Source organism: Marmota flaviventris, chromosome 1 (assembly GCF_047511675.1).
Source record: "Marmota flaviventris isolate mMarFla1 chromosome 1, mMarFla1.hap1, whole genome shotgun sequence".
Taxonomy (NCBI): domain Eukaryota; kingdom Metazoa; phylum Chordata; class Mammalia; order Rodentia; family Sciuridae; genus Marmota; species Marmota flaviventris.
In genome coordinates this window covers 15,683,596-15,709,867 of record NC_092498.1, presented here as the reverse complement: position 1 = coordinate 15,709,867, position 26,272 = coordinate 15,683,596, and the positions used below count along the sequence as shown (strand labels likewise).

Here is a 26,272-nt window from a genome sequence, read left to right as displayed (position 1 = left end):
TTAGAACTGGGAAGATAGCTCAATGATAGAGCTAGCATTTGTGAGGCTCTAGATTCAGTCCCCAGCACTATAAGGGGGAAAAGAAGAAGCAGCAGCTAAAATGATGGAATTTTCACTAATCACTTAATTAGATGACTATCTTATGTACTTGACCCATTCACCTCAGCAGATACTTGTGATCTGTGCAGCACTTCTGATAAGCAGTAAGGTTTTTAGTTGTGGGTCTTAGAATAAAAGTTTAGGAAAAAAAATGCTAAGAAAATTAGAGTATAACAGCATTCTTAACAGCTTACTTACTGTAATACCTTAGGAGGTGATAGGAAAGAACCTTCCTCTCCATTCTTTCCCCACTATGCTTAAGGTAAGTGCTATGGTTGTATTAATCACTAATACTTGTTATATACTCTGGGTTGGAGTTTGGGTTTGTTTGTTTTTAAGAAACTGAAGAGACTTTGAAATGACTTATGTAATAATTTAGTCTCTTTATTAAGAAAGTTAATTTTTTGAGAAATTAGTATCCTCTTGGGCATTCAAAGTTATAACTTCTAATATACCCTTATTTTCTTTCTTTATTTTTATGTGGTGCTGAGAATCAAACCCAGTGCCTCACACATGCTAGGCAAGCGCTCTACCATTGAGCCACAACCCCAGCCCCATATACCCTTATTTTCTTAGCATAGGTCCTTGCTCATAGTGGACACCCAGTAAATATATGTTGAAAAAATTACAACGTATAATGACTTGTACCAGGTGACTAGAAAACATGATTTAAATATGCTCAGAAAATTCATCTTTTTTGTCAATTTGATGTGCCATTTTCCTTATGTACTGTCTGTGAATAGCTGTGGCAAAGGGTATAGAGTCAGAGGATCAGCATTCTTGCAAACCTTACTAGACAAGAAGAATAGTCTTGGACTGGGGATATAGCTCAGTTGGTAGGGTGCTTGCCTCACATGCACAAGGCCCTGGGTTCAATCCCCAACACCACAAAAAAAAAAAAAAAGAGAGAGAGAAAGAAGGGTAGCGTCTTAATATAAAGGCACAGTTTTCTCCTGGAGAATAAAAAGAGAAAAATCTCTAAGCAGATGGATTTGGAGTAGGTTTTGAAGATCTGATGCAGATGGGCTATAGAAATTGAGCTCCTCAGTCACTGCTATGTATTAGTCTTTTGACCTCATTTTTAGCTGTTGTCTTAGAATGGCTGTCAAGGGTATGGCAGTGCAGTGTATTAGATACTTTGTCTAGTGAGGACAGCTCAGTCAAGAGCTCTGTTCTCTTGAAAATTATTTTTATTTTGGCAGTCTGTCAAGATTTGCCAATAGAAAAACTATTTTTAGTCGTCATGATAGTTTCTTGGTCCTTTAAAAACTGACTTTCTAATTTTTTTAAAACTGTTTGTACTTTTTCCAATATAATGCTGCTTATGTTAGGAGTGTAGCCCAAAAAAGGACCAGAAAGCTCCTGCATCCTTGGTGGCTTCAGCCAGTGGTCCTTCCACAAGCTCCAGCACTTCTGTTGTTGCCTCAACCAGCTCCAGCTCAACACCAGCCCAGGAAACCATCTGCCTCGACGACTCCCTAGACGAAGACCTTTCTTACCACTCACCTTCACTAGATCTTGTTTCTGAAGCTTTAGCTGTCATCAACAATGGGAATAAGGGCCCTACAGTTGGTCCAAGAATAAACATGCCAACTACAAAACCTCGTCCAGGACTGAGAGAAGAAAAATTAGCAAGTATCATGAGTAAGCTGCCACTGACTACTCCCAAAAAACTAGATTCTACTCAGACTGCACATTCATCGAGTCTTATTGCTGGCCACACTGGGCCAGTACCAAAGAAACCCCAGGATTTAGCTCATACTGGCATCTCTTCAGGCCTTATTGCTGGTTCTTCAATTCAGAACCCTAAAGTTTCCTTAGAACCTTTGCCAGCCAGGCTACTTCAGCAAGGACTACAAAGGTCAAGCCAGATTCATGCTTCTTCCTCTTCGCAGACTCATGTCTCCTCTTCCCAAGCCCAAGTTGCTGCCTCCTCTCATGCTCTGGGAACATCCGAGGCCCAAGAAGCTTCTTCATTAACACAAGTAACAAAGGTGCACCAGCATTCAGCTGTCCAACAGAACTATGTGTCTCCATTACAAGCAACCATTAGTAAATCACATACCAACCCAGTGGTGAAATTAAGTAATAATCCCCAGCTTACCTGTTCATCCCCACTCATTAAGACTTCAGAGAAGCCACTTATATACCGCCTTCCCTTATCTACGCCCTCGCCTGGAAATGGTTCTCAGGGGTCCCACCCCCTGGTTTCTAGGACAGCACCGAGCACCACTACCTCTAGTAACTATTTAGCCAAGGCTATGGTGTCACAGATGTCCACGCAGGGTTTCAAATCTCCTTTTTCAATGGCTGCATCCCCAAAACTTGCCGCATCTCCCAAACCTGCTACATCTCCCAAACCCTTGCCCTCACCCAAGCCTTCTGCTTCACCCAAGCCCTCTCTTTCAGCTAAGCCTTCAGTATCAACTAAACTTATTTCTAAGTCCAACCCCACTCCCAAGCCTACTGTATCCCCAAGTTCTTCCAGTCCAAGTGCACTAGTAGCCCAGAGTTGCCACTCCACCAGTAACAACCCAGTTCATAAACAGCCCAGTGGAGTCAACATCAGCAGGCAGTCTCCCACCTTGAATTTATTGCCCTCTAATCGCACTTCAGGCCTTCCATCTACAAAAAATCTTCAGGCCCCTTCAAAACTAACAAACTCATCATCCACTGGAACTGTTGGGAAGAACAGCTTGAGTGGAATTGCAATGAATGTACCTGCCAGCAGAGGTAGCAACCTTAACTCAAGCGGAACTAATAGAACTAGTCTATCTGGGGGAACAGGAAGTGGAACACAGGGTGCTACTAAACCGTTGTCTACTCCACATAGACCATCTTCAGCCTCAGGGTCTTCAGTGGTAACAGCCAGTGTGCAGGTATGTATGTTCTGGATGTTCATCTGATAAAATTAGTCACTTTAATGAGCTTACTATAATATATATATACTGTTTATTATAGGCTGATTACAGCATGGCCATGGAATATTCCTGGTGTTGACAGCACAGTGATGGACACATATGTGAATAAGGTTTTTTGGGGAGGATGTGGATTTTTTTTCTAGCAAAGTATCATGTTTACCTTAACATTTGTTGACAGTTACAACTGAAGTGCATATTTAGAACTCTATTTAAAAAGTTGAAAAGTAGTAGCTTATTAATTTAACATACATTCACTTGTCTCTTTCCTTTTCTCCTGAAATTTTTTAGTTAAATTTATTCATTTGTATTATTTTTTCTTTTTTTAAGCATTTATCTTCTCGGGTTTCAAATTTTTACATTAATTTTATAGTAATTTATATGTAATTCTCTTCTGTCAAATGGTGTCAATAGTTCTTTTATGCCACACTTTCCCTGGTCATGAGTTTTAACTTAAACTCGCCTCTCAAATTAGCTGGAGTGCCTTACGTAGGAATCTGTGTGAAGGATAGCACAGATGGCCCTTTACTGTAGCTTTTGCATACACATTCATTTTTCTGTGCTGTCACACTTTAGTGCATATGTACTTCTTGGGTCATTAACTGTTTCATTCCAAAATCTTAAATATTGCTCCCCTGACCCTTGGTTAGTGTTAAGATTATAGAAAAGTTTAAAGCCATACTGATTTTTAAATTCCCTTTTACGAGTAATTTGTTTTCTTTGCCTAAATGCTAGTAAAATTTTTCTCTTTTTCCTTGAAATGCAAGTGTTGTTAGACTATGGCCAGGTTTGCCTGGTTTTCATTAATTTTGCACCTAAAATAGTAACACCTCTTAATTTCAGACCTGGCTGATTTTTTTTTCAGTCCAAGAATATTGGTTTCATTTATCCTAGGTTTTTTGAGAAGTCTTTATTATTCATACATTTCATTGCTGCATTCAATATCATTTTTACTCTTCAAGAAAGTTTGTTTGACATAATATTCTGTTTCATAACCAGCTTTTAAAAAAATGTACCATGATATGCAAGGTCTTTGGTTTTTAAAATATTATTTGAAAACATTACTTTTATTGTTTTTTGAAATTGTATTGTCTAAGAAATTACTCTGAAAACTTTGTTCTGCCTCCTATGTATGTGGACTAGGAATGTGTAACGTAAGGATTTCTCTTTGCTATTTGTAGAGGTACCCTACTGTTCCTTGCTATATAAGGGTTTATGTTCAATACTATTTAATACCCAAGTTATCATGCTGTCCTTTAAGTAGGTTTAGCAATGACTTCCAAAATTCTAATGTAGAACAAATTCAGTTGAATGGTACTTCAGTAATTGAAGTATTGAAGTATTAACTGATGTTTTATCTGTATAATTTTACTTAAGTCAAAAATAAGAAATTAAAGCTGAGCAGGAGGTGGCAGGATCCTATAGTTCCAGCTACTTAGGAGCCTGAGGCAGAAGGATCACTTGAGTCCAGGAGTTCAAGGTCAACATGGGTAACATTGTGAGATCCAGTCTCAAAAAAGAAGAGGTTTGTATGTAGCTCAGGGGTTGTTTAGTTGGCTATCATGCAAGGTCCTTGGTATGATCCCCAGCACTAAGAAAAAGAAAAAGAAAGGAAAAGAAATAATGAAACAAAATTGTTATTAGAGATTGCAAATTAAATTTTTAATTATAGGTAAAGACTGGGAATTATTCCTCATTGCTTTTGTGTTATCTTTGCTAAAAAGTTGACACTTTTTTAAGAAAATTAACTTTTAATTTGATCAAAGGAATCACTAGAATTCTCTCAAAAATGACATTTGCCTACTCCATAGCCTTCTTTTTAGCATCACTTTTAAATATTTTTCTTCTACATATTTATTTCTAAATAACAGTAGTAATTAGAAAACTCTTAATTTTATCAATTTTAGTACTATAGTATCTTTTATCTTTTTATTATGAAAAATGAGACTCATAGTTCTCTTATACGTACCTGCCTTATTCTTCTTGAAGAAAAATTACAATTTTTGGTTAAATTCTTGGCTACGTGGGCTGGGGAGATAGCTCAGTTGGTAGAGTGCTTGCCTCGCATGCACAGGGCCCTGGTGGGTTCAATCCAACAGCACCACACACACACACAAAAATCTTCACTATGTAAATATTGTCTCTCTTGAGCTAAATATCATAATTGTGGTTTTATTTGCTTGCTTTATAAATTTTGGGGGGTGGTTCCTAGAGCTAAAAAAGAAAAATTTTTTTACTTGTTTCTTTTTCTTTGAGTATAAGTTTAAAACTTTCTTCATCCTTTGTCATCTGCAGAATCTATCCATTCTATATTTTCTCCAAAGAATTTCCTGTGTTTGATCATTTATTTCCAAAGAACCCAGATACTGTCTAACAAAGAATTGGTTTGCCAACAAAAAATCTGTATGCCAGAATTTGTGTTTCTGACAAGTAACTACTCCCTCCTTGTTTTCTTTGTTTCCCAAATGGCTTTATAATGTGGAGAATCCAATGTCCCTGCCTTCATATCTGATCTAATTTTTTTTCTCTTACTGCTTTGACTGAAGAAAGGTCATTTCTACCCTTTGTGAACCTAAGGTGGTTTTCTTATTGACATAGCATCCATTGAAGTCTCATCAGCTACCTTATAGCCTCCAGATCTGTCCTAGCACTTTACCCTGAAAGCAGACTTCCTGTGAAGTATTCACCTCCTGTCTGAAAGGCATCTGAAGCTATCTACTCATTTGCAGTGAAAATGACAGGCCCTTTAACAAAGGACATAAGTTAAAATCTTTCTGGGTTGAAGCTGCTACCTCTGCCTACTTTCTGTTTAACAGTATTCCACCCAGAGATTTTCTGTTCTTTCTTACTCTTCAATATACAGATTTTCTATGAATCCTATCATTGCTACTTTATAATTCCAAAACCCACTTATTCATTCAGTAAATGTTGATTGAGTATGTACTATGTGCCAGGCACTCTTGTAGGTATTGAGGAACACTGTTCCTTTCTCATGGAGCATATATTTTAGGTAGAAAGATGAGTTAAACACAGTTTTTTTAAAAAACATAACAAGTACTGTGGGAAAAAAATAATAAAGCACCAATAAAGAGGTGCTAACAGAAAAAAGAATGAAGTAGCCTCTTTGAGGAGGTAGCATTTAAACTAAGGATCAAATGAACAGGAGCTAGTCTTGTAAAGTCCAGGTGATAAGGAATGGCAGTGTGAAGACATTGAGGGGGAAAAAGAGCCTGAGTTGAAGGCCTAGACTGTTGGGGGAAAGAGACCTCACTGTGTCATGGAGAACTTTGTCAGGGTGCACCACAGTAATACTTTTGGATTTTATTCTGTATGTAGCAGGAATGCTATTGGAGAGTAGTCTTAAACAGAGGAGTGGTGTGGTCTAATTTATGTTTTGAAAGATCACTGTAGGTACTGTAGAGAATAGGGGACAGATGCAAAATAGAACAAAAATACCAAAATAGAACACATGGTTTAAAAAGGTTTCATGCCCACCATAGGAAGAAAAAGGTTTCCCTTCTTATTTTCCCTGGTTATGGGGCATTGTCTGAACTGTTCACCTACTTCATGATGAATGTTAGCAGCAGACTCCTCGCTTCTGAAAGAGCTCCATCTTAGAGAAGTTGATAATTGCACACATAACATTTAAATTTTCTGGTGCTTCAGTTTAGATTTATAAACAAAGGTGGGTATGGAAATTCTTAGAAAGTATAAAGTGTTAGTTATGGCATGTTTTTTTTTTTTTTTTTTTTTGGTTGTTGCTAATACTCAAGTTATTTAGTTTTGAACTTGCCCTAATTTATATTTTCCATCCATTTTAGTGCTTCAATTAGACTCCCCCAGAAAAAAATTTAAAAGGTTCTCCTTATTAGATTTAGTGTTTTTCACTGGGGGTCACCAGTCGAGCACACAACCTTGGAGATTCTATATCATCCTTGTCATTGCCTTCTGTCATAAAATTATGATTAAAATGAAGAAACGACTTGCTAATTTTTAAATGCTTTTGTCCTAGTCATTTTAAGACATTATTAACTCTAACTTGGTAATTTTTTTTCTTAAATGCAACTCTTTGTATCGTAGTTGGCACAGTAGAGGAAAAAACTGGCAAATTTCAAAAGCTGTCAAGTCCAAGTGTAAACTGATGAAGATGTGTACTAAAATAAGAAGTGGTTCTGGTAAAAAAAGAAGGAATGGGTTTGTTGACTATGAGCTTATCTCATCCTTCATTTTATGAGGCTTGAAAAATAAGGTTCCCAGCCTCAGTGGCTAGAAAGGAGCAGACTTTCCAGCTAGCAGGAGGTGGGGCTGACTGGAGAAGGAGATTCCAGTTCGGGACACGTCAGGTCAGTGAGTTTCAGATGCACCAGTGTGACCTTTCACCAAACTGGCATATACACAGGATTAGAGTTGAAACAAGAGGCCACAAATGTCAACAATAGCAAAGGAGATGAGAGAGGGGAGGAAATAAAAGAACAAGTGCAATAACCAAAGTAAAAGACTTCTAAAGAACATTCTTCACGTTTTGTCCAGCAGTGGCATGAACTCTTTAAGCGTACAAATCCATGTAGTGTTCCATACACATACAGAAAAATTGTGTATATTTTCCTTATAGTTGACTAAGTAATAATACCACCACTTTTTATTAGAATGGGGTTTGGGGTAGAAATAACAACCAAAATAAAACTGATAATAGCTCACATTTATTATTGACTAAAAAAATTTAAAGAATTCCACTTTCTTGACCTCATTTATAACTATAAAGTTTTTAACTGAATATATTTTGTATTTTTAACTGTATATATTTTGTAAAATAAGGCTGCAAAAGAAAACTCAGTGGCACAAACTTGATAGTATCAAATATTTGTTGATAATTACATGTAGAAAAGAAAAAAAGTCAAAATGGGAAAAATCATTTAATTGCAGCATACAAAATTCCTGAAAGAATTAAATTAGCTTAAGGGGTATATTTATGTAGTTTTCCAATGAAAGCTCATCAGTGTTAGCATATTTCTGATCTAAATGCCTTTATTCACAAACAGCACCTCAAAGATCAGGTGGAGGAGCATGAAAACACTAGTTTACCTTTTACCTTAGGGAGTCTTAAATAAAGTAGTGATGTGGACATCAGCTTTCAGAGGGTAAGGAGAAACTAGATGTGGAAAAGAAAGCTGTGAGTTCAGCAAGTTTAATAATAAAAGGAAGACAAATAAGTTAGGTTGTTACTAGGAGTTGGAGAAGAGTCAAGAATAACTGTGACTGTAAATATGAATTAGAGGTCTGTATATGAGAAGCAGAGGAAACATGGAAAAAAATGTGATACTGGAGATTTCTATAAGAAAGCTCTGCAAGGTGGGATTTGTGGCACAAGCCAGGTGGTTGTCAGTTACCCATGGGGAAGGGCAGGTAAGGCTAAAGATGAGGAAGAACATCCAGGTGACTTCATCTCTTTATAGGTGTTGTCGTGGAAGTCAAGACTATAGATTAGGGGCTGGCAAGAGCAGCGGTTGCACAGATTGTGCCAGGAGAGATGGTGACAAGCCAGAAGATGAGTTTTTTTAGTAGTGTTAAGGATTGAACCATATGAAATTGCATGGAATTATTTCTATACTGATTCATGTCTGTAGGCCTGGAGCAAAAGTGAAGAAGTGGAAATGTACGGGTAGAAGTTAGATTAGGAGAGTGAATCATGTTGACCAGTTAAGAGGGGGTCTAAAGTGGTGAATAGCTGAATTTCTGTAAAGAAATTCTAAATGTAATTTGCAGATTTTCAAAATCAATATTGGTAGCTCTTTAAAATGTAATTTTCACCTAAGTCTTATTTTCTCTCACAGAGTTTATTAGAACAAGACACAGTCTTGCATCCATGAGGATATTAAATACAATAAATCAATAGGTTGACTGCTCTATTATCTATTTTGACCCCTGGTTTCTGCACAGTCCACAGCAGGAGCATCATTATTGGCTAATGCCTCACCTCTGACTCTCATGACATCACCTTTGTCTGTAACAAATCAAAATGTGACTCCTTTTGGGATGCTGGGTGGCCTTGTTCCAGTGACCATGCCCTTCCAGTTTCCCTTGGAGCTACTTGGCTTTGGAACGGACACAGCTGGAGTGACAGCCACCTCAGGATCTACCTCAGCCGCTTTCCACCATAGCCTCACTCAGAGTAAGTGGGGCCTTTCTTTTCCTTGGCTGTCTAGTGTGAGAGAACAGGGAGCCTCAGTCATTGATTCTGACTAAGAGCAGTCCAGTTGGAATTCTGGGAGAATACAGGTTTTTTAAAAAAGAAGTATAGTTGATTTCATCTAGAAGTCAACTTACTGGACTCTGGGAATTTATTTACAGTTTTAGAATGTACTAATGAACCTTCTATACTGCACTTCTAAGTGAAATTATAAAAGGAAGTCAAATTTGTTGGGTTCTTTGCATATACTTATCTACATTTACATATGTAAACTTTTAAAAAATGTATATATTCTAGTTTTAGAAGGCCTTTGAATTCGGGGCTATGATGACATTAGATAAATTGAACTATTTTTAGGTTTGATTTTAAGAAAGCTTAAATCTTTGTTGAAAGATCACTGACAAATTCTGTTTTCTTCTCAGATTTACTAAAGGGTTTACAGCCAGGAGCTCAGCATACAGCAACACTTTCCCATTCACCTCTGCCTACACATTTACAGCAAACATTTAATGGTAAGAAAATGACCTATTTCTTCATCTCTCTATTATTTATATAGGTTTATAGATACAGATTATACTTTTCTGAAAACAATGTAAATGGAATGATAAAAGTTGGAAAAAATTTAATACCTGCTCATTGGCAACAAACTCACTTTAAAAGAAAGAAAATAGGTAAATGAGATCTTTTGTTATGAAAAGAGCCTTTTTGAAAGTATTTATTATATGGGAATGATAGCTAAGAAGATTCTTAAAAATAGTTAACAGAAGTCATTGCAAAATTATAGTAGTTTATATTTGTCAAAAGCTCACTAAATGCCATTTAGTCTTGTGTCTGTTTAATGCGATTAGTTATTTAATCTTCAGAACAAGCTCATGAATGATAAATAATGATCCCCATTTTACAGATCAGAAAATAATCAGAGATAAGCAACTTACCCAAGGTAACACACCAGTAAGTCGTCTGAGATACAAATCCAGAAAGCCTATGTTCTTTTTTTTTTTAATAGTGTTAAAAATTGAACCCAGCACCTCATACATACAAATCACACACTCTACCACTGAGCTACACTCTCATCCAGGTTGTATTCTTCTTAACCATTAGACTTTCCTGCATCTTAGCATTGATTAAATTAATGTGGTTCATGCTATGCGTTATATACTTGCTTGCTGCCCTGCTAGCCCACTCTGAAATCCGATGTTGGATATTGGCCCTGTTTATAAAACATTGGCCTCCAGATTCTTTGTTGTTGGTTTTGTTTTGTTTTGTTTGGGGGTGGGGGATGTTGTTTTGTTTTGGTACCAGGGATTGAACCCAGGGGCATTCAACCACTGAAACATATTCCCAGCCTGTTTTTATTTTGAAATAAGCCCCCCCTAAGTTTTTTCAGGGCCTCACTAAATTGCTGAGGCTGGCCTTGAACTTGGAATCCTCCTGCCTCAGCCTTCTGAGCCACTGGGATTACAGGCATGTGTTACCAGGCCCAGATTCTTGCTCATACCACTAGGTGATCTCAGTGGACACCTAAAATACAATTCTGGAGGCCATTTTTAGGATCTTCTGAAGAGAAATAACTATTTATCCACCTTCTTTAACTTTGGAAATTGAGAAGAACCTCGCTATTCTTTTTAACCACTGCGTTAAAAGTGATCTTTGAACCAGTTTACCATTGACCACAGTGCAGAAATGGGAGCTACATAACAACCTTGAGGCAATAAATTGCCATTAATCCTCTAAAAGACCAAAGGCAGGGGCTGGGGTTGTGGCTCAGAGGAAAAGCGCTCACCTAGCACACGTGAGGCACTGGGTTCGATCCTCAGCACCGCATTAAAAACTAAATAAAGGTTTGTGTCCACCTACAACTAAAGAATATATGATTAAAAAAAAAAAAACAAAGACCAAAGGCAGATGGAAGGAGCTCTGATGTACTATTGACAGTTTGGTGCTGTATATTTCAAAAATCTAGAAGAAAGAATTTTGAGGGTTTTCACTATCAAAAATTTATTTTAAAAAAAGTTAAACCAGATTTGAGCATTACACTGAATATATGTATGAAACCTTCCATGCTATCCCATTAATGTGTACATCTTTTGTGGTTTTGTATATCAGTTAAAAATAAAAAATAACTGATCACAATCTATAATCTATAATCCCAACGAAATAGGAGACTGAGGCAGGAGGATCACAAGTTTGAGGTTGGCTTCGGCAACTTAGACCCTGTTTCAAAATAAAATTTTTTAAAAAGGACTGGGGGTTTAGCTCAGTGGTGAACCACCCCTGGATTCAAGCCACAGTACCTAATAAATATTAATAAATAAATAAGACCAGGCTCATCCAGTTGTACAAAATGGGCAATACAAAGTAGTAACAAATATCAGCACTCCTGATCTTGCCGAACTTGATTAGGCTTACATTCATAAGGATGATTGCTCTGTGACTGAACTGGATCCTCCCTGACTGTGGACATTTGCTTAGTGTCATGATTCAGATGGGGACCATCTGCCTGCTCCTGGGGCAGATTGGCATGAGTATGACCATCTGTGAGGAATTATACAAACTGGATTTTTGTGACTCAAGAAGACCTCAGTATTCAGCTCTTATGTGAATCATCTTATTGTCTGCTCAATACCACCATTCCAGAACCAGAAGGGAGATATGACTATCCATATCTTCCAAATAATTAAAGTTAAAAAGTTTAAAATTTTTCATATAAAAACACTTTTTACCATAAAAAAATTGAACTTGGGAATCAGACTTGAGTGGGCTGGGAATATAGCTCAGTTGGTAGAGTGTTTGCACAAGACCTTTGGTTCAATCCCCAGCACCATCAAAAAAAAAAAAAAAAAGGATCAGCCTTGGGTTTTTAATTCCAGAACCGCCAATTGTAGCAGGATTCTTATTTGACCATCATTTCTCTTGCTTATAAATTGAGGACAAAAAGATGTTTTAAATAGACTTCTTATAGGACTCTAATAAAAATAACTGATTAAAGCTTCTAGCATGGTACTTGGTACGTAGTAAGAACCCAGTTAATGTTAATTCTCTTGTTTGAAACAATAGATCAGTAAGTTTTTTCTGTAAAGGACTTTGTAGGCATATGTTGTCTGTTGCCACTACTCAACCTTACCATTACAGGACAAAAACAACCATAGTCAATATGTAAACAAACAAGTTTGACAGGGTTCCAACAAAACTTTATTTACAAAAACAGGAGATAGGCCAGGTAAAGAATTTCACAGCCCAAGCCTGGTTCAGTGACATACTCCTATGATTCTAGCTACTAGGACGCTGAGGCAGGTGGATTGCAAGTTTAAGGCCTGTCAGTGCAACTTAGCAAGACCCTATCTCAAAATGAAACAAAAAGGGCTGGGGATATAGCTCAGTGGTAGAGTGCTTTCCTAGCATGTGGAGTGAGGTCTTAGGTTCAATCCTCATTACTGGAGGAAAACCAAAAAATTCAGTCCAGTTAAATCTGAGTATTTTATTTTACTCAGTTTAAAATTTCTTTGGGCAAAATGTCATTTATTAAACTGCTGTACCATTTTATGAATTTAATTATACCACAGATCAAACCATTTCTCTCTACAAATGTAAATATATCCTATTATAAATGAGAAAAACTTAGGTGTTATCACCAAAGTCATTTTAATAGTATTCTATTAATAACAGCTTTTGAAATAGATATGTATTTCATTGATACAGCTTTTCTTCAAGAGAGGCAATTTTTTTTGTTTTTTGTTTTTCCAAAGTAATGTAGATATCACATGAGTGGGCCTGGCCATGTAACATTTATGGCCTCTTCCAGCCTTAAGATTCTGTTATTGTGCTGTAATAATTTGTTCCTTTTCACCTGTGTGTTTCTAACATTCATGCCTCTTCCCTGAAGTAAAGCTTTCCTTCCCCTGTCTTTTTCTCTCAGGCCTGGGTTGTCTTGGGGCCTTCGTTTTCCTTGCCTAAGGCTTTAACCTGTTAGAGACTTTCTCTATATTCCGTTGGCTCTCCGGGTCATTGGGTCCTACTCTTGCCCAGGTATCCCCTTTTTCTATCCTCTCCCAGCATTTGTAGGTAATTTAGCTAAGATTTAAATAATCAACATTTTCCCCATAAACAGTAAAACAATAGAATGTAGAAATAGAAACCATTGTTCCCAGTAGCAGACTAGGTTCCCAGTAACCTAGACTTTTGCTAGGTTAGGACCAAAACAGAAATACAGCTGAATTTTTCACTACCAATGTGCTGCATTCGTTTACATAGTGGGAATTAATTATCAAATACTGTGTCATTGGGGTTGGGGTTGTGGCTCAGTGGTAGAGCGCTTACCTAGCACATGTGAAGCACTGGGTTTGATCCTCAGCACCACATAAAAATAAATAAACAAAGGTATTGTGTCTGTCTCCAACTAAAAATTTTCTCAAAGGGATCAAAAGATGTGGTAGAAGGTGGGAATATTCTCATTCCTTTATAATCCTCCCAGCATCGGACATAATCAGCCACTATAGTGCTTTACACCATGTGAAATATTAAAGGTTATCTTTTGAGAGAGGTCATCCACATAAAAATTTTAAAGTCTTTTTTGTTCTGTTTCTCTTATTTGCTTTTTACAACATGCCAAACTATACCAGTTTAACATCTCTTTTTCTCAGATGGAGGCCAAAGTAAAGGGGACACTAAGTTACCACGGAAATCTCAGTGACTTCTCAGCAAGCAGAGAGATGAGACGTGTAGCTGGCTGACGGGATCTACCTGATGGGAAAGTCCTTATGTGGTCACAGGGCTGCTGTTTCTGTCGATGTTTACATTCTCGTCCCAAGCACTGTGGTGAGGAGGAAAAGGAAAGAAAACATTACTTGAGCAAAGCCAGGTGCAGGAGGAAGAAATGCTTTTGTGCAAAGTTAGTGACCTTTGGTCTCTGCTAAAGAAAGACAAAGTTACCATGTTACCTGACTTGAAAGAGACTCAGCTGTCAAACCCACAGAAGTACAAATTATTTTCCCCTGGGGGAGGAAGGAGGAAGTTGAGAGGATTTGGGTAAACACCATCCATCCTGGGGGTTGGCTCTGAACACTTGTAGACATAATTGAATAATAAAAGCAATAGATCTGGAATTAGGCTAGTTTGTCAGGAGTAATAATCATGCCTGTTTAAGTGGACATTTAGCAAATTTGCAACAAAATAATTAGGTGACCCTATGTCTGATATAAACACTAGCTGAAGAAATACTGTACCCTCAAACATCCTGAGCAAACTTGAATCTTCTCCAGTATGTAGCAACTCCCCATGTAAATCAGTGGACTGAAGATGCTTCAGGAAAGTTATTTTAGCACAGTTATGTATATTACTAAATCATTTAGATTTTTAAAAGTCAAGAAATTGAGCCTGTTGCTCTTAACAGACAAAAACCTACATGTCCCCTTTTTTGTGAAAGGGTCAATTTCATCTTCCACTCAGAAGTAGGTACTTAACTCTTTTCTTTAGGTGATTTATGTATCTAGTTTTGACTGGTTCATTTTTATTTCTAGTCTTGATGTTAAAATGTGACTCAGTTTCACTTGAGTAATGGAAATCTTTATTATAGGGCTGCTGCTTTCCTCATCTTCATTCACCCTTGCAGGCCCTACCAACAAAAACTGTAAATTCCCCCAAGTTCACCTCACAACTTCCCTCTCTCTTCCTTCAGCTAGGGGTTCTTCAGGTGATTGTTGGCTGTTGATACAAACAGGTGGCAGTGAGTACTACCTGTGTTTTCTCACTGGTCATCCAAATAGCACATATATAGTTGTTTGTTTTTTTAATTTTTAGGGAGAGGAATTGCATTAGGCTCATTATGTACAAGGGAGTATCTTTTTTATAACAATCACAATGTGGTTTAACTCGCTTTATCCAATGTTGTGAAATTGTTTCAAGCATTTGGAGTTTTAAAGCTTTACTGATATTTCTCAGTGTTGATAGCAAGTAAGCCTACAAAGAAGACTACTTAGTTATTATAGCTTCTTTAACTAAGCAAATAGCATAGCTAACAAAGGATGTGAAGGGAACCATTTATAGTTCTCTTTGCATACATTTTATTTTGCCTCTTCATCATTCTGTTATCTCTTGAGTTTTAAACTTATAAGTATTTTCAAACTATACCCAAGAATGGTTAAGCTCTGCATGGTGTAACCTTGGTCAGTTTATGGCAGACTAACCAAAAAATCAGCACTAGATTGGTGATAGCAAGCTTTCTTCCATATTTCCATTACCCTGTACCAGTAAGCTTATTCAAATAAGAGTATTAATGAGGCCCTTTTTTTCCTTTAGTAAACAGAAGTCCCAAATAGCCTACAGGACTATAAATAATCACAGATCTGTTCAGATCTACATGCCTATATTTTGACTTCAAAGTCACATTGGCTTGTTTTATAGCAAAAGGGTTAATAAATAACTGAAAACTTCAGTTCCGAGAACTTGTTACAGTAAGGAGAAATGATTATTTCAAAGGAATCATTGATATAATATTTCACCTCTTCAGAATTTAGTTTACCAATAAAACAAATGTGGATGAATCCTGGTAGATATTTTAGAGGGATACCGGGATGTTATAAAGAGGTTTGATTTGAATTCAGTAAGTTTGATTAAGATTTATTTGATTTTTTAATTAGGGAAGCTTACTAGACTCATGATTATTCCATTGTAACAGACCTCTTGCTTTTGCCTTTGCTCATATTCCTGGGTACAGTGATGAGTTTTCCTTCCAAAAGGGAGCTTTACTTTACTTTGTCTGCCAGGAAAGAAGTTAGAGAGTATATTAACCTTGCCTTCCTGCCAATAGCTGTATATAGCGTTCACATGTGTATGTGTGTGCACATATACACATGTATCTTCTTATGAATTGCTGGTATAAGTCAAAGAATAATAATTGTAATTTCTTAAATCCACCAATTCTGAATCATGCTATATGAAGATCCTTGAGGACTCTGCCTTCATTAGAAAACATCAGGATTAATTCTCTCCTGTGTCATTTTATGCTACCCAGTCAAATACCTGAAGGCCCTTGGCTCTGAGAATATGATATAGAGATTATGTTCTATTCTCTTCAGTCTTGAATCCTTGACAACTATATCAGATCTCCACCTCAGCAACCCCCTTCCCCGTTTTACTGATCAATTTTTATTGGTTTCAATCAAGACCCCTCTTTTATGTTGTACAAATGGGTCAAAATCCTTGTCTTTCTCCATAAAGTATGATCAGAGATTTCTGCATGTAAATACAAACATTTCTTTTCTAGATCCTAACATTGAAAATGGTGTCCAAGCTTCATGGTCACCTGTCTTTACAGTTTTTATTACTAAAAAACAAACATATAAATTGGTTATTTTTTAACAGAGACTTGTGACTCATACTGTATTTTTGCACTTAAAATCAAATTATGTTATTTTTTAAAATGGTGAATGATTGGAAAGGTTATCTATAGAACAATGTGTATTTCTAAAGAGCATTAGCAACATCCACATGCAAAAGTAATCAGCACACTTAATTATATCCCACTCAGCGGGATTCTTGATTCAGGAAGATTAAGCTGTTTGTTTCCAACTGTCTTATGTTTGAAATTGCCTTCACTGATATATAAGCTGTTACTGTACATACTAGGTAATCCTCAGTATTCACAAGCAATAACGGTCAGCAGAGCTGTCCTCAGAGATAGCAGTGCTGGGCCTCAGTTGGAGACTGTTTGGGAGCAAAGTGTCAAGCTCATTCAGAGCCTCCAAAGTAAATGCAAGCAATAATTTCCATTATAAGTTAATTATAATTTTTTCTCATATGCTTCTGATATCAGAGGTTTAGAAATCATGATTTTAAAACATCCTGAAGAAAAGGTTTTGGGAAAAGAAGTGAGGTTGATCTGTAGCCACAAAATCCTGATATCTTAAAGAAATCAAGAGGATTGTGCTAGTAAATTGTTGTATGCCCACCACCCCTTTGATGGATGTTGTTAGCCCAAATTACATTATTTTGTATCATAGACACTGAATCGGGTTTATTGGATTTCCGACATAAGGGGAAGAACTGGGCACAGAAAAGTTTTTTAATACTGTGGGTTTGACACCTGTTTGAAAACAACTTATTGGAACTGATTTTTAACCCAGGATATTTGTTTCCCAAAGCAGATCTAAATTGTTTACTACCCAGGGATGGAAAGGGCAGGCACCTCTAGTCTCTCTCCTCTGGTTGCCCTCTCCCATACTCCTTTCCACCTCTACTTGGTTTAAGACATTTTCTGAAATGAAAATTCTACTGTTATTCAAACTGCCATTGATATTGAGAACTCTGTGTCCTTTGGGATCACCTCTCAAACTCCAGTTATCTATCATATTTGCTGCTACCTTTGTAAAATGAACTTGTATTTGGATGACTTTAATTTACACTTCTTTATTTCTAGGAGTTTTGTCATATAATTTGACCCATGTGTAGAATTAGGATACTTTATTTTAGGAGTGTACCATAAAAAAGCACACTGGTCCCTATATTGTTTTTATCATTTTGTTTTGAATTTGCTTGCTTCATTTGTTGGCTTTTGTTGTTTTTCAAGTTGAAAATAGAAGAATGAGAAAAATCTTATAATCAGGCCAAACTTGAGAACTTTCCCTGTGCTTCAGCACTATGATTTCTGCTGACCTAATGTTCTCAGAAGGGGCACTTTTACTTTCTATTTTGCATGTATGATTGTTTTTTTGTTGTTTTTGCTTTGTGTGGGGTGCTTTCAGTTTTGTAAAAATGAAGCAGAAGAAAAGTGCAGTAGTAGATAAATGACTGATCACAAACATGTTATGCAATTTTATTTTATAAAATTTTAAGGGAAAAGTTTAACTCTTTGTAAATAATTTCTTAGCTCTGATAAATGCTTATATTACTCCTCTAAAACATGCTCAATTCAGGCCTTTGTCTTTGTTAAGTGCCTTTTTTTTTTTTTCCTTTACTTTTTTCCCCTCTTTCGAAAGTGTTCTCAGATCTCCTAAAGTGCAGACTGATAAGTCAGGGGGATTCAGGAGGAAGAATGTCAAACTTGCCAATGTCACGTCATGCTGTAATGTTCTTCCTTTTCTTTATGTGTATATGGCTATATTGAAAGATACGTATAGACTTACAGATAAAACTAGTGGCTGCTGTATCATTGCATCCTCTCTGAACACTCCCCTTTCAACATTTGCAAAACTTCTGCCTTGTTTATTCTGTTGCTTTTAGTCAAGTTGATTAACTAGGTGGATTGGGAAATTGTCTTTTCACAAAATGCTATCTTTCCCCTTTAAATATCTGTTTGTAGATGTAACAGATATATATATACATATATATATATAAATATATAGTTTTACGAGTAAAATAAATTTAGCAGATTCGTTGACTATTCCTGGATATAACCTACTGCTCCATGCATTCAAACTTGGCATACGTAATATAGGAGAAAGCATTGGACCAACAAGAGTCTCTTGTGGATTGAATTGATTAAGTGCACTGTGGCAGGCAAGACTCAAAACTTGTAGGGCTAGAGTTGGAACCGTGTGATGCTATCTGAATACATTTTGAAGGAAGTTTGCAACTGTGTCAACATTAAAAATGTATCATTTTCTTCTGGAGAAATGATTTTTAAAGAAATCATAGCTACATATTTATTATAACATTAATAAACATAGAAGTAGAACAACTTCAGATACTGAGGACGACACTCATATAATCTATAGCATTCTTGAGAGCTCTTCAGCCTTTATTTTTTTAGTCAGATAACTACATTTGGCTCTGATTTTCTGGTTGTTTAGATTTCTCCCTTGAGCAAAATACTATAATTTTCAGTATCTTAAGATTTGTCTGTTTCTTGTGAAAAATATATAAATGTGACATGTTAAGGGAGACTAAATTGAACCAATCCTCAAAAACAATACAGTATATCTAATAAGTGCCCCCTTTTAAGTAAAATTTTATTTGAGGAAAAGAGACTGGTGGCTAAAAGGAGAAAGCAGAGACTCCTAGTAGCAAAACTTTGTCAGGCAGCCAGAGTTCAGTAGTGTGTGTTAATTTCTAAATTACTGTGTCTACGGGGACATCATTTAACTAACCTTTGTGCCTCAGATTACCCATGAGACAATTGGGTATAAATATTCACCTACCTCCCAGGGATATCAGAGACTTTACTATTTCAAAAATATTTTGAGTTTTTCTAAAATGTCCTATATAATTAAAAATACTATTACATCCTGCAGAGGCTAAAAAATGATTTCCTTGTATGGATATAAAGAGTACCCCACAATTTTTAAGTTTTAAAAAATATCACTGAAACTCTAATTTAGATACGTATTTGTTATTCAAACATAGTATATAGGAAAAAAATGGTTAGCTTCAGATTAACAAAGCTGGGGGATGACACTAAGTTTCTTAAATATAAGGGGTGTTTTGTTTTTAGCTTTTTATGGGGTTACTGCTTATATGATTTTTGCAAAGGTCTTTGTGGAGCTAAAGTTGTTTGGATGATTGATTATTGGAATTGATAAATTATTCTGAAAATTTTATCTGCCTCACTTTTTCATCTTCTCAATCTAATTTTCTTATATTACTTGTTTGGTGATGGATAACCAAGTTTTAACTGTCTAAGAATGAAGGGGAGCCTCCTTATGCTTGTAAATCAGACACCGCATGCAATTCCTGTAACTGTAGATTTGTCCAGCTCTGCACTGAAGGAGCAAGCACTACACATAGCCAGCTGCATACACTTTTAGCCAGTTCTACCTTTATGTTTCAGGCTTCTCCAGCCTACACAAGAGTTGGAGCTATCAGCTGCTCAGGTTGTAGGAAAATGGGACAGGGAAGGCGGGATTCGTTTCACAGCTGGGCCAGGGGTGGGGATGGTCAGGAGAGAAGGAAACATGGTTTCGCCAGCTCCCGGTAGGAAATGAAGATCAATTCATCCCACTTTCCATCCCTATGTACTAGAATTTTCCTTTTGTCACTTAAAACAACAGGAAAAAAATGGATGCTGCAATTTTAGTTAGGGCTAAATGTTAGGATGTGTGTGTGAGTTTAAAGTGTAGCATATATTCAGGGTCAGGAAAGAGAATGCAGGGGTTTGAGGAACAGTTCCAGCTCAAGTGAGTTAGGAGAAAGCACCAGGCCCAAGCAGACAAAGCATCTGGTTAATTCCAGAATTGGTTAAGACCCAGTTAATCTCTAGTGATATGGTTTGGTTTGGTCTGGTTTTAAATCACCTTTTTGACTTTTTGTTGCTTTTTCCAGATAAGGCCTTAGTTAGTAGCCTCTAAATATCAACTATGCAGATAACCCTACTTTTTATTTAACACATTTCCCTATTTTGCCATTCTTCAGATAACAAATGTTAAGACTTCTACCCAAAGAACTAAGACAAAAGGGTTTTGTTGAATGTGTGTTTGTTCCTCCAGGGAAAACTAACAGAAGTATAAAATAGACATAGTTTATGTGTTTATCCTAAAATGTGAACTTAAAATTCAAAGGCTAACTGCAGACCCTTTCACTAGTGTGGAACTGCAGTTAGTGTTGTGGAATGTCTGGTTTGTTAGGATGAAATCGTCCCAGTGTTCCATTCTGGAGTTTTGGATTCTGTGACACAGTGTTCAGATTTATAGAGCTGAACAGGTGGTCAGACTCAAATTAAAAATAGCTTTGAATAGTAATGTTGAATTATTCTTTCTTCATTTCCTTAGTCTTTGTTCTTCTTTCCTTTGCTGTGAGCTCTTAAGTTAACCATGTCATCAACCAGTATCTCTACCCCCAATAAAAGTGGCATATTGTTTAGGGTCTGGAGAGGAAAGGTCAAACTGTCTTCACATCCTCTTCTCACTCACTGTGGTGCTGTTTCCAATGACCCCACTGAGCTCTAAAGCCTACAATTTGAGAAACTATTGACATCCCAGCAGAGGATGCAGGCAGAGACTGCCTTAGGAGTGGCATTTCCCTCATATACTCCCTAAGTACCATTTGCTTGAAACTAGCTATTTGTGCGTTTTGTTTATTTCTTCATACTGTAGTATTTCTACTTCTCAGTCTTTTCTCCAAATTTCCATTTTATAGTCAGTTAGTACTTAAACTGTGGACACTTTTTCAAACTGTTATCCAGACAGGTCAAGAACGCTCTTTGAAATCTCTGTCATATAATTAAAGATCTTTGTGTCCAGGACTTGATGACTGGAATTTTTTTCTCCTTTGGATTATTGAAAAAAATAGATTGCATAGGCTGGAGTTATAACTCAGTGGTATAGTGCATGCTTAGCATGCGCAAGACTGAGTTGGATCCCCAGCACCACACACACACACACACACACAAAAAAAAATGTTACTATATAATGTGGTAATAGCATATTTTGTGGCTTCCTCCTAATAGCTTTCACAGTTATTGCAGACCTGTTTCAGGGGCTCTTGTTTCTCTGACAGTCTTCATACTTCCCTTAGCACAAATCTACTTTGCAAAATCTGAGTCAAGCAGGCTTTATTGAATCCTTAGTACCAATTTTATGTTCCTCAGAAAACTTTGTATACAGTATTTGCTCCCATTTGCTATTAGTAATAGAATTCTATCTTAAATCTGGCTTTTAGATATTTTATAATAGAGCACTAGTAGAAGCCTGATTGAAATACAGTTGATTATTACTCACAATGACTTGAAATTACTTCTAATTACAGAGCACATTTAGCAGTTAGCAGCAACCAAGACTGGTTGGTTGACATGTTTTTCTGACAGCCTGCCCTTAAATCATCGGACCTTAGCTATCCTGTGTTTTCTGTGCTTACAGTCATAAACTTTCCTCCTTTTTTTGCTGATCTCTGCTGTTTTTAGGAGTAGTGTGCCCTCTGTCTGAAAAATTGGGTTTTCTTTCCCTTACCTGCAAAATTACCAAGGATTTCCTCAATTTTGCCTAGCAGCATTAAAAGGAAAAGAGTTATTGTCAGTTGACAAAGACGTTACTGTTTTATATAATTAGTTGGAAAGTTTGGCCAACTTTGGTCGGGTTTTTGTTTGTTTTGTTTCGTTTTTGTTTTATCTTGGCTATGCCTACATAATGAATTACATACACCTTCTGACACCTTCAGATAATCAGGGGGCCTTCTACCAGTGCAGGTTGATTCTTACCCTACAAATGATTGCTAGCCTCCAGAGAAGAGATCCAAGCTTTGAACTGTTCATTTATCAACTGCCATTGAAAAATTATTTTATGAAGTATCAGAAATAGAAAATTGTTCTTTGAAGAAAGCCTGTAAATCTGAGGCTCACCCATGTCTCTTGCTAAGCACTGTCAAACTTTAAAGAAGAGGAAAATAAATCTCTGGCTGGTTGAAAATTTTTATGCCCCAAATAATATATTAAAGTCTACTAAGGTAACTAAGTAATGAGTGTTTTTCTCTCTTTAATTATGAACAAGAAGATTTATTTGAGGTTGTAAAAATTATTATGGAACTGCAGGCCTATTTGTTATTTGCTATTGATTCGAAATCATGAGTCTGATTTTTAGTCTGAGTAAGCACATATTTCCAATCCTTACCTTATGAATTTTGATAAGGGAAAAACTTGTTTGCAGCAGAAGGAAAAACAGAACTTTAAATATCCACTCTACAGAGGGGCTTCCCTCCAATTAAACAGTCCCTCTTCTTTAGCCACCTTCACACTTAACAGATGCCACCATGTTTTAGAAGCAGTCACAAGAGCCCAAGGAGTAGACAGACGGTCCTCTAGGTGAAGGGCACGACTTTCTGTGTTGCACCTGCTGGTAGGGAGGCACATTTTTGCTAACTTGAAGGGATAATGCTGTATTTCAAATAAGTGTGTGACTTAATATTTTGGGATTTTTTTTTTTCCTCCTTTAAAAACTGGACCTGAACACAAGCTTTGAGTTGATATTTGTAATAATCTCAGGACCTGAAAGATTGTAGCATTTAGTGTGTCTTAAAAATTATGTACTGTACCAGCCATGGATTTTTGTAAATATACCTGTCTCCCTTTTTTGTATTATTTTAGTAAAAAAAATAATAATAAATTTAAATAAAAGGGGGTGGTGATGACACATGAGTGGGTGTGGGTATGTGTGTGCGTGTGTGTCTGTATAAGGCTCTTTTGAGATGAACTGGTGCTTGTTTAATTTCTGGCTCAGCTCGGAGCAGGAATATGGACAAACTGCTGCTACTGACCCTGCACTGAGCCGAGGTATTTCCATTCTGTCTTTGCCAGTGGTTGATTAAATGCTAGCTACCAGGAAATGATTTAGGGTTAAATTGTTGTCCCCACTGCCACCTTGCCTTTGCATTCTCAGTTCTACCTGCCCTTTGAACGTTCATGGTGAAGCCTTCCAGACTTTGCTGCTCTCTACTCTTAGGGAGCTCTTGCCACGCTTTCCTAAGAAAAAAGAAGAGCAGGTAAATTTCTTTAACTAAAACAATTCACACATTTCATAAAACCCTGATGAATTTTGGATCTGCAAAAGAGCATAAACATTCCTAAATATGGATCTGTGAATTTAGTAAATCACCCCATGGATATACTCCTCAGTGCAGGGACTTTTGTTTATTTTTCTTTTTTTTTTTTGCAACAGCCTTGCTCATATTCCAGGTGTAGCTGGCAAACCCCTGTTTTGAAGCAAGAGCCTTATTTGATTCAGTGTAGACTTTTCCTGTCTATCCTTTGTGACAGGGCCTTTTACATGAGTGTGGGTTTTTTTTTTTTTCTTTTTGTATGTGTTACGTGTTTGTTGTATTAAATAAAAAGGAATGTACATATTATTCTCGTGTCTGTTGTGTTATTGGTTAATTTGGATTTTGATACTACATTCTTTCAGTAGTGGTTGAACGTTGTCTGTATCACACTGTGCAGGGCACTCTGGGGTACAGAAGTGAAGGACATGGTCCCCATTCTCAGTATAGTCACAGTTTTCAATCACTTGACAAACTAAAAGTTAATCCAAATGTGTCCACAATTGTGCGCCACATGACATTTGAGTTCCAGGCAAAGGAGAAGTCGCAGTGTGGTAGATGGTGCTGGAGGAAGGTCTCCAAGTGGGTGGGGTTTGTCGGCGTCGGGAAGAAGCAGGGAGATCCATACGTGTGAATGAGAAGGGGAGGGTGATAGTGGAGTGGGAGTCCTTGAATGCAGGTTCTCTGGGGGCATTCCTTTGGGTAATAGGGTGTGTACATGTGAGTTGATGCTACCAGGGTCAGGGTTTGAAATGTTCTTAAGGGAAATATCCAAGGAGTAATAATCTCTTAAAACCTTATTTGTATAGGACTTCTAAGAAAAGTGTCATTAAGATAAAAGAATAGGGGAAGAATTCAATCTTAGAAGTCTAGGTAGGACTGGGTACAGTGGCACACCCTTGTAATCCCAACTGTTCGGGAGGCTGAGGCAGGAGGATGGCAAGTTTGAGGCCAGTCTTGGCAACTTAAACCCTGTCTCAAAAGCACAGCACCCTTGGGTTCAATCCCCAGTGCTGAAGGGAAAAAAAAAATAGCTATGTACAATGTCTCACACATAGCATTGAATAAATGTTAGATTTACTATCATGTATACTAATTTTGTTTATTATGTACTGTATGTGGAAAAATATATTTTTTAAAGAATAAGTGTGGTCCGTGGAGTTGAGGGTTTCAGGCTCAGCTATCAGTTTAGAGAATCAAGTAAGTAAATAGATAAAACTAGTTCTCTATGGTTGAATTGAATGAAGGCCAGGCACACAGAAAGTATGGCTACTCAGTGGAGTGTAAAAGAATGCTTACAGGGACTGAGGTTGTGGCTCAGTGAAAAAAGCGCTTGCCTAGCATGTGTGAGGCACTGGGTTTGATTCTCAGCACCGCATATAAATAAATAAATAAAGGTCCATCAACAACTAATAATTAAAAAAAAAGAATGCTTACAGAAGGAAGCACATTTTACTCTTCTCCAGAGGCACAAAATCATCTCAGATTGGAGTTTGGCAAAGGAGCAGGTGGCCAATTAAAAGGGCACGTGGAGCAGCAACTCTAGGTGGAGGTAGAAGCTAGATTAACAGATTGATGATGAAGGCTCTTGTCCTTACAGACTTATTCTAGAGGAAAATGACTTGTCAGAGGTTCGTGAACATCACAGTGCTGCTCATAATAGTCAAAGTCAGGAACAACCTATATGCCACAGTAGAGAAGATCAATTACACAAATAAAAATAACACAAATTCAAAAGAAATAACCAAGGTATCCCTATGCAGTTAAGTATAAATATGTATGTGCAGAAAAATACATAGCTGAACAGACACACTATAAATATATAGAGTGGCTAGCGGGGCATGGTTGTGGATGCTTTGTAATCCCAGCAGCTAGGGAGGCTGAGGCAGGAGGATCATGAGTTCAAAGCCAGCCTCAGCTAATTAGTGAAGCGCTAAGCAACTTAGTGAGACCCTGTCTCTAAATAAAATACAAAATAGGGCTCAGTGGTTGAGTGCCCCTGAGTTCAATCCCCAGTACAATCAAAAAAAGAAAAAAAAAAGTGGTGGTGTGAGTGCTTATTTTTCCATTTACTTGGATGTTTTCAATGAACATGGATAACTTAAGTAAGCTGGGGTTTTTTAGTTTGTTTTTCTTTAAGAAACAAATATATGGCTGGGTGTGGCGATTCACACCTGTAATCCCAGCAACTCTAGAGACTGAGGCAGGAGGATCTCAAGATCAAAGCCAGCCTCAGCAACTTAGCAAGAACCTCAGCAAATTAGCAAGACCCTGTCTCAAAATTAAGAAATAAAAAGGGCTGGGGATGTGGCTCAGTGGTTAAGTGCCCCTGGGTTCAATCTCTGGTACCAAAATAAATAAATAAACAGATAAATGAACTTGTTTGAAGAGAAAGAAAGAAATGGGAAGGAGTTCTTCCTGTTTCATTACCAGAAGAAGGGAAAAGATAAGAGTATATTTCTTCCACTCATACACTTCTAGATCTCAAAAATGGATCTGGCTTGGAGGAAAGACACAATAGATAGTTTGATTTAAAATAAAACAATGTTTTTAAAGAGATTATCCTTGCACTTGGTGAAAAAGAACAGTACCAAGTTCGTACATGGATGACCAG

General features: G+C 37.1%; 1 protein-coding gene across 3 annotated transcripts in view; it reads left to right on the top strand.

Annotated features, from left to right (window-relative positions):
- Window positions 1-23,967, top strand: part of Ubn2 (ubinuclein 2) — an 80,567-nt gene extending 56,600 nt beyond the window's left edge. For 2 of the 3 annotated variants that reach the window (XM_071611742.1, XM_027952214.2), the window contains exons 14-18: window positions 311-361; window positions 1,431-2,978; window positions 8,955-9,186; window positions 9,627-9,716; window positions 13,845-23,967. In XM_071611742.1, coding sequence (XP_071467843.1) covers window positions 311-361; window positions 1,431-2,978; window positions 8,955-9,186; window positions 9,627-9,716; window positions 13,845-13,894 — 1,971 coding nt within the window. In that variant the 3' untranslated portion in view covers window positions 13,895-23,967. The remainder of the gene's footprint in view (window positions 1-310; window positions 362-1,430; window positions 2,979-8,954; window positions 9,187-9,626; window positions 9,717-13,844) is intronic. The other variant, XM_027952215.2, reaches the window with a different exon arrangement.
- Window positions 23,968-26,272: the final 2,305 nt, after the last annotated feature.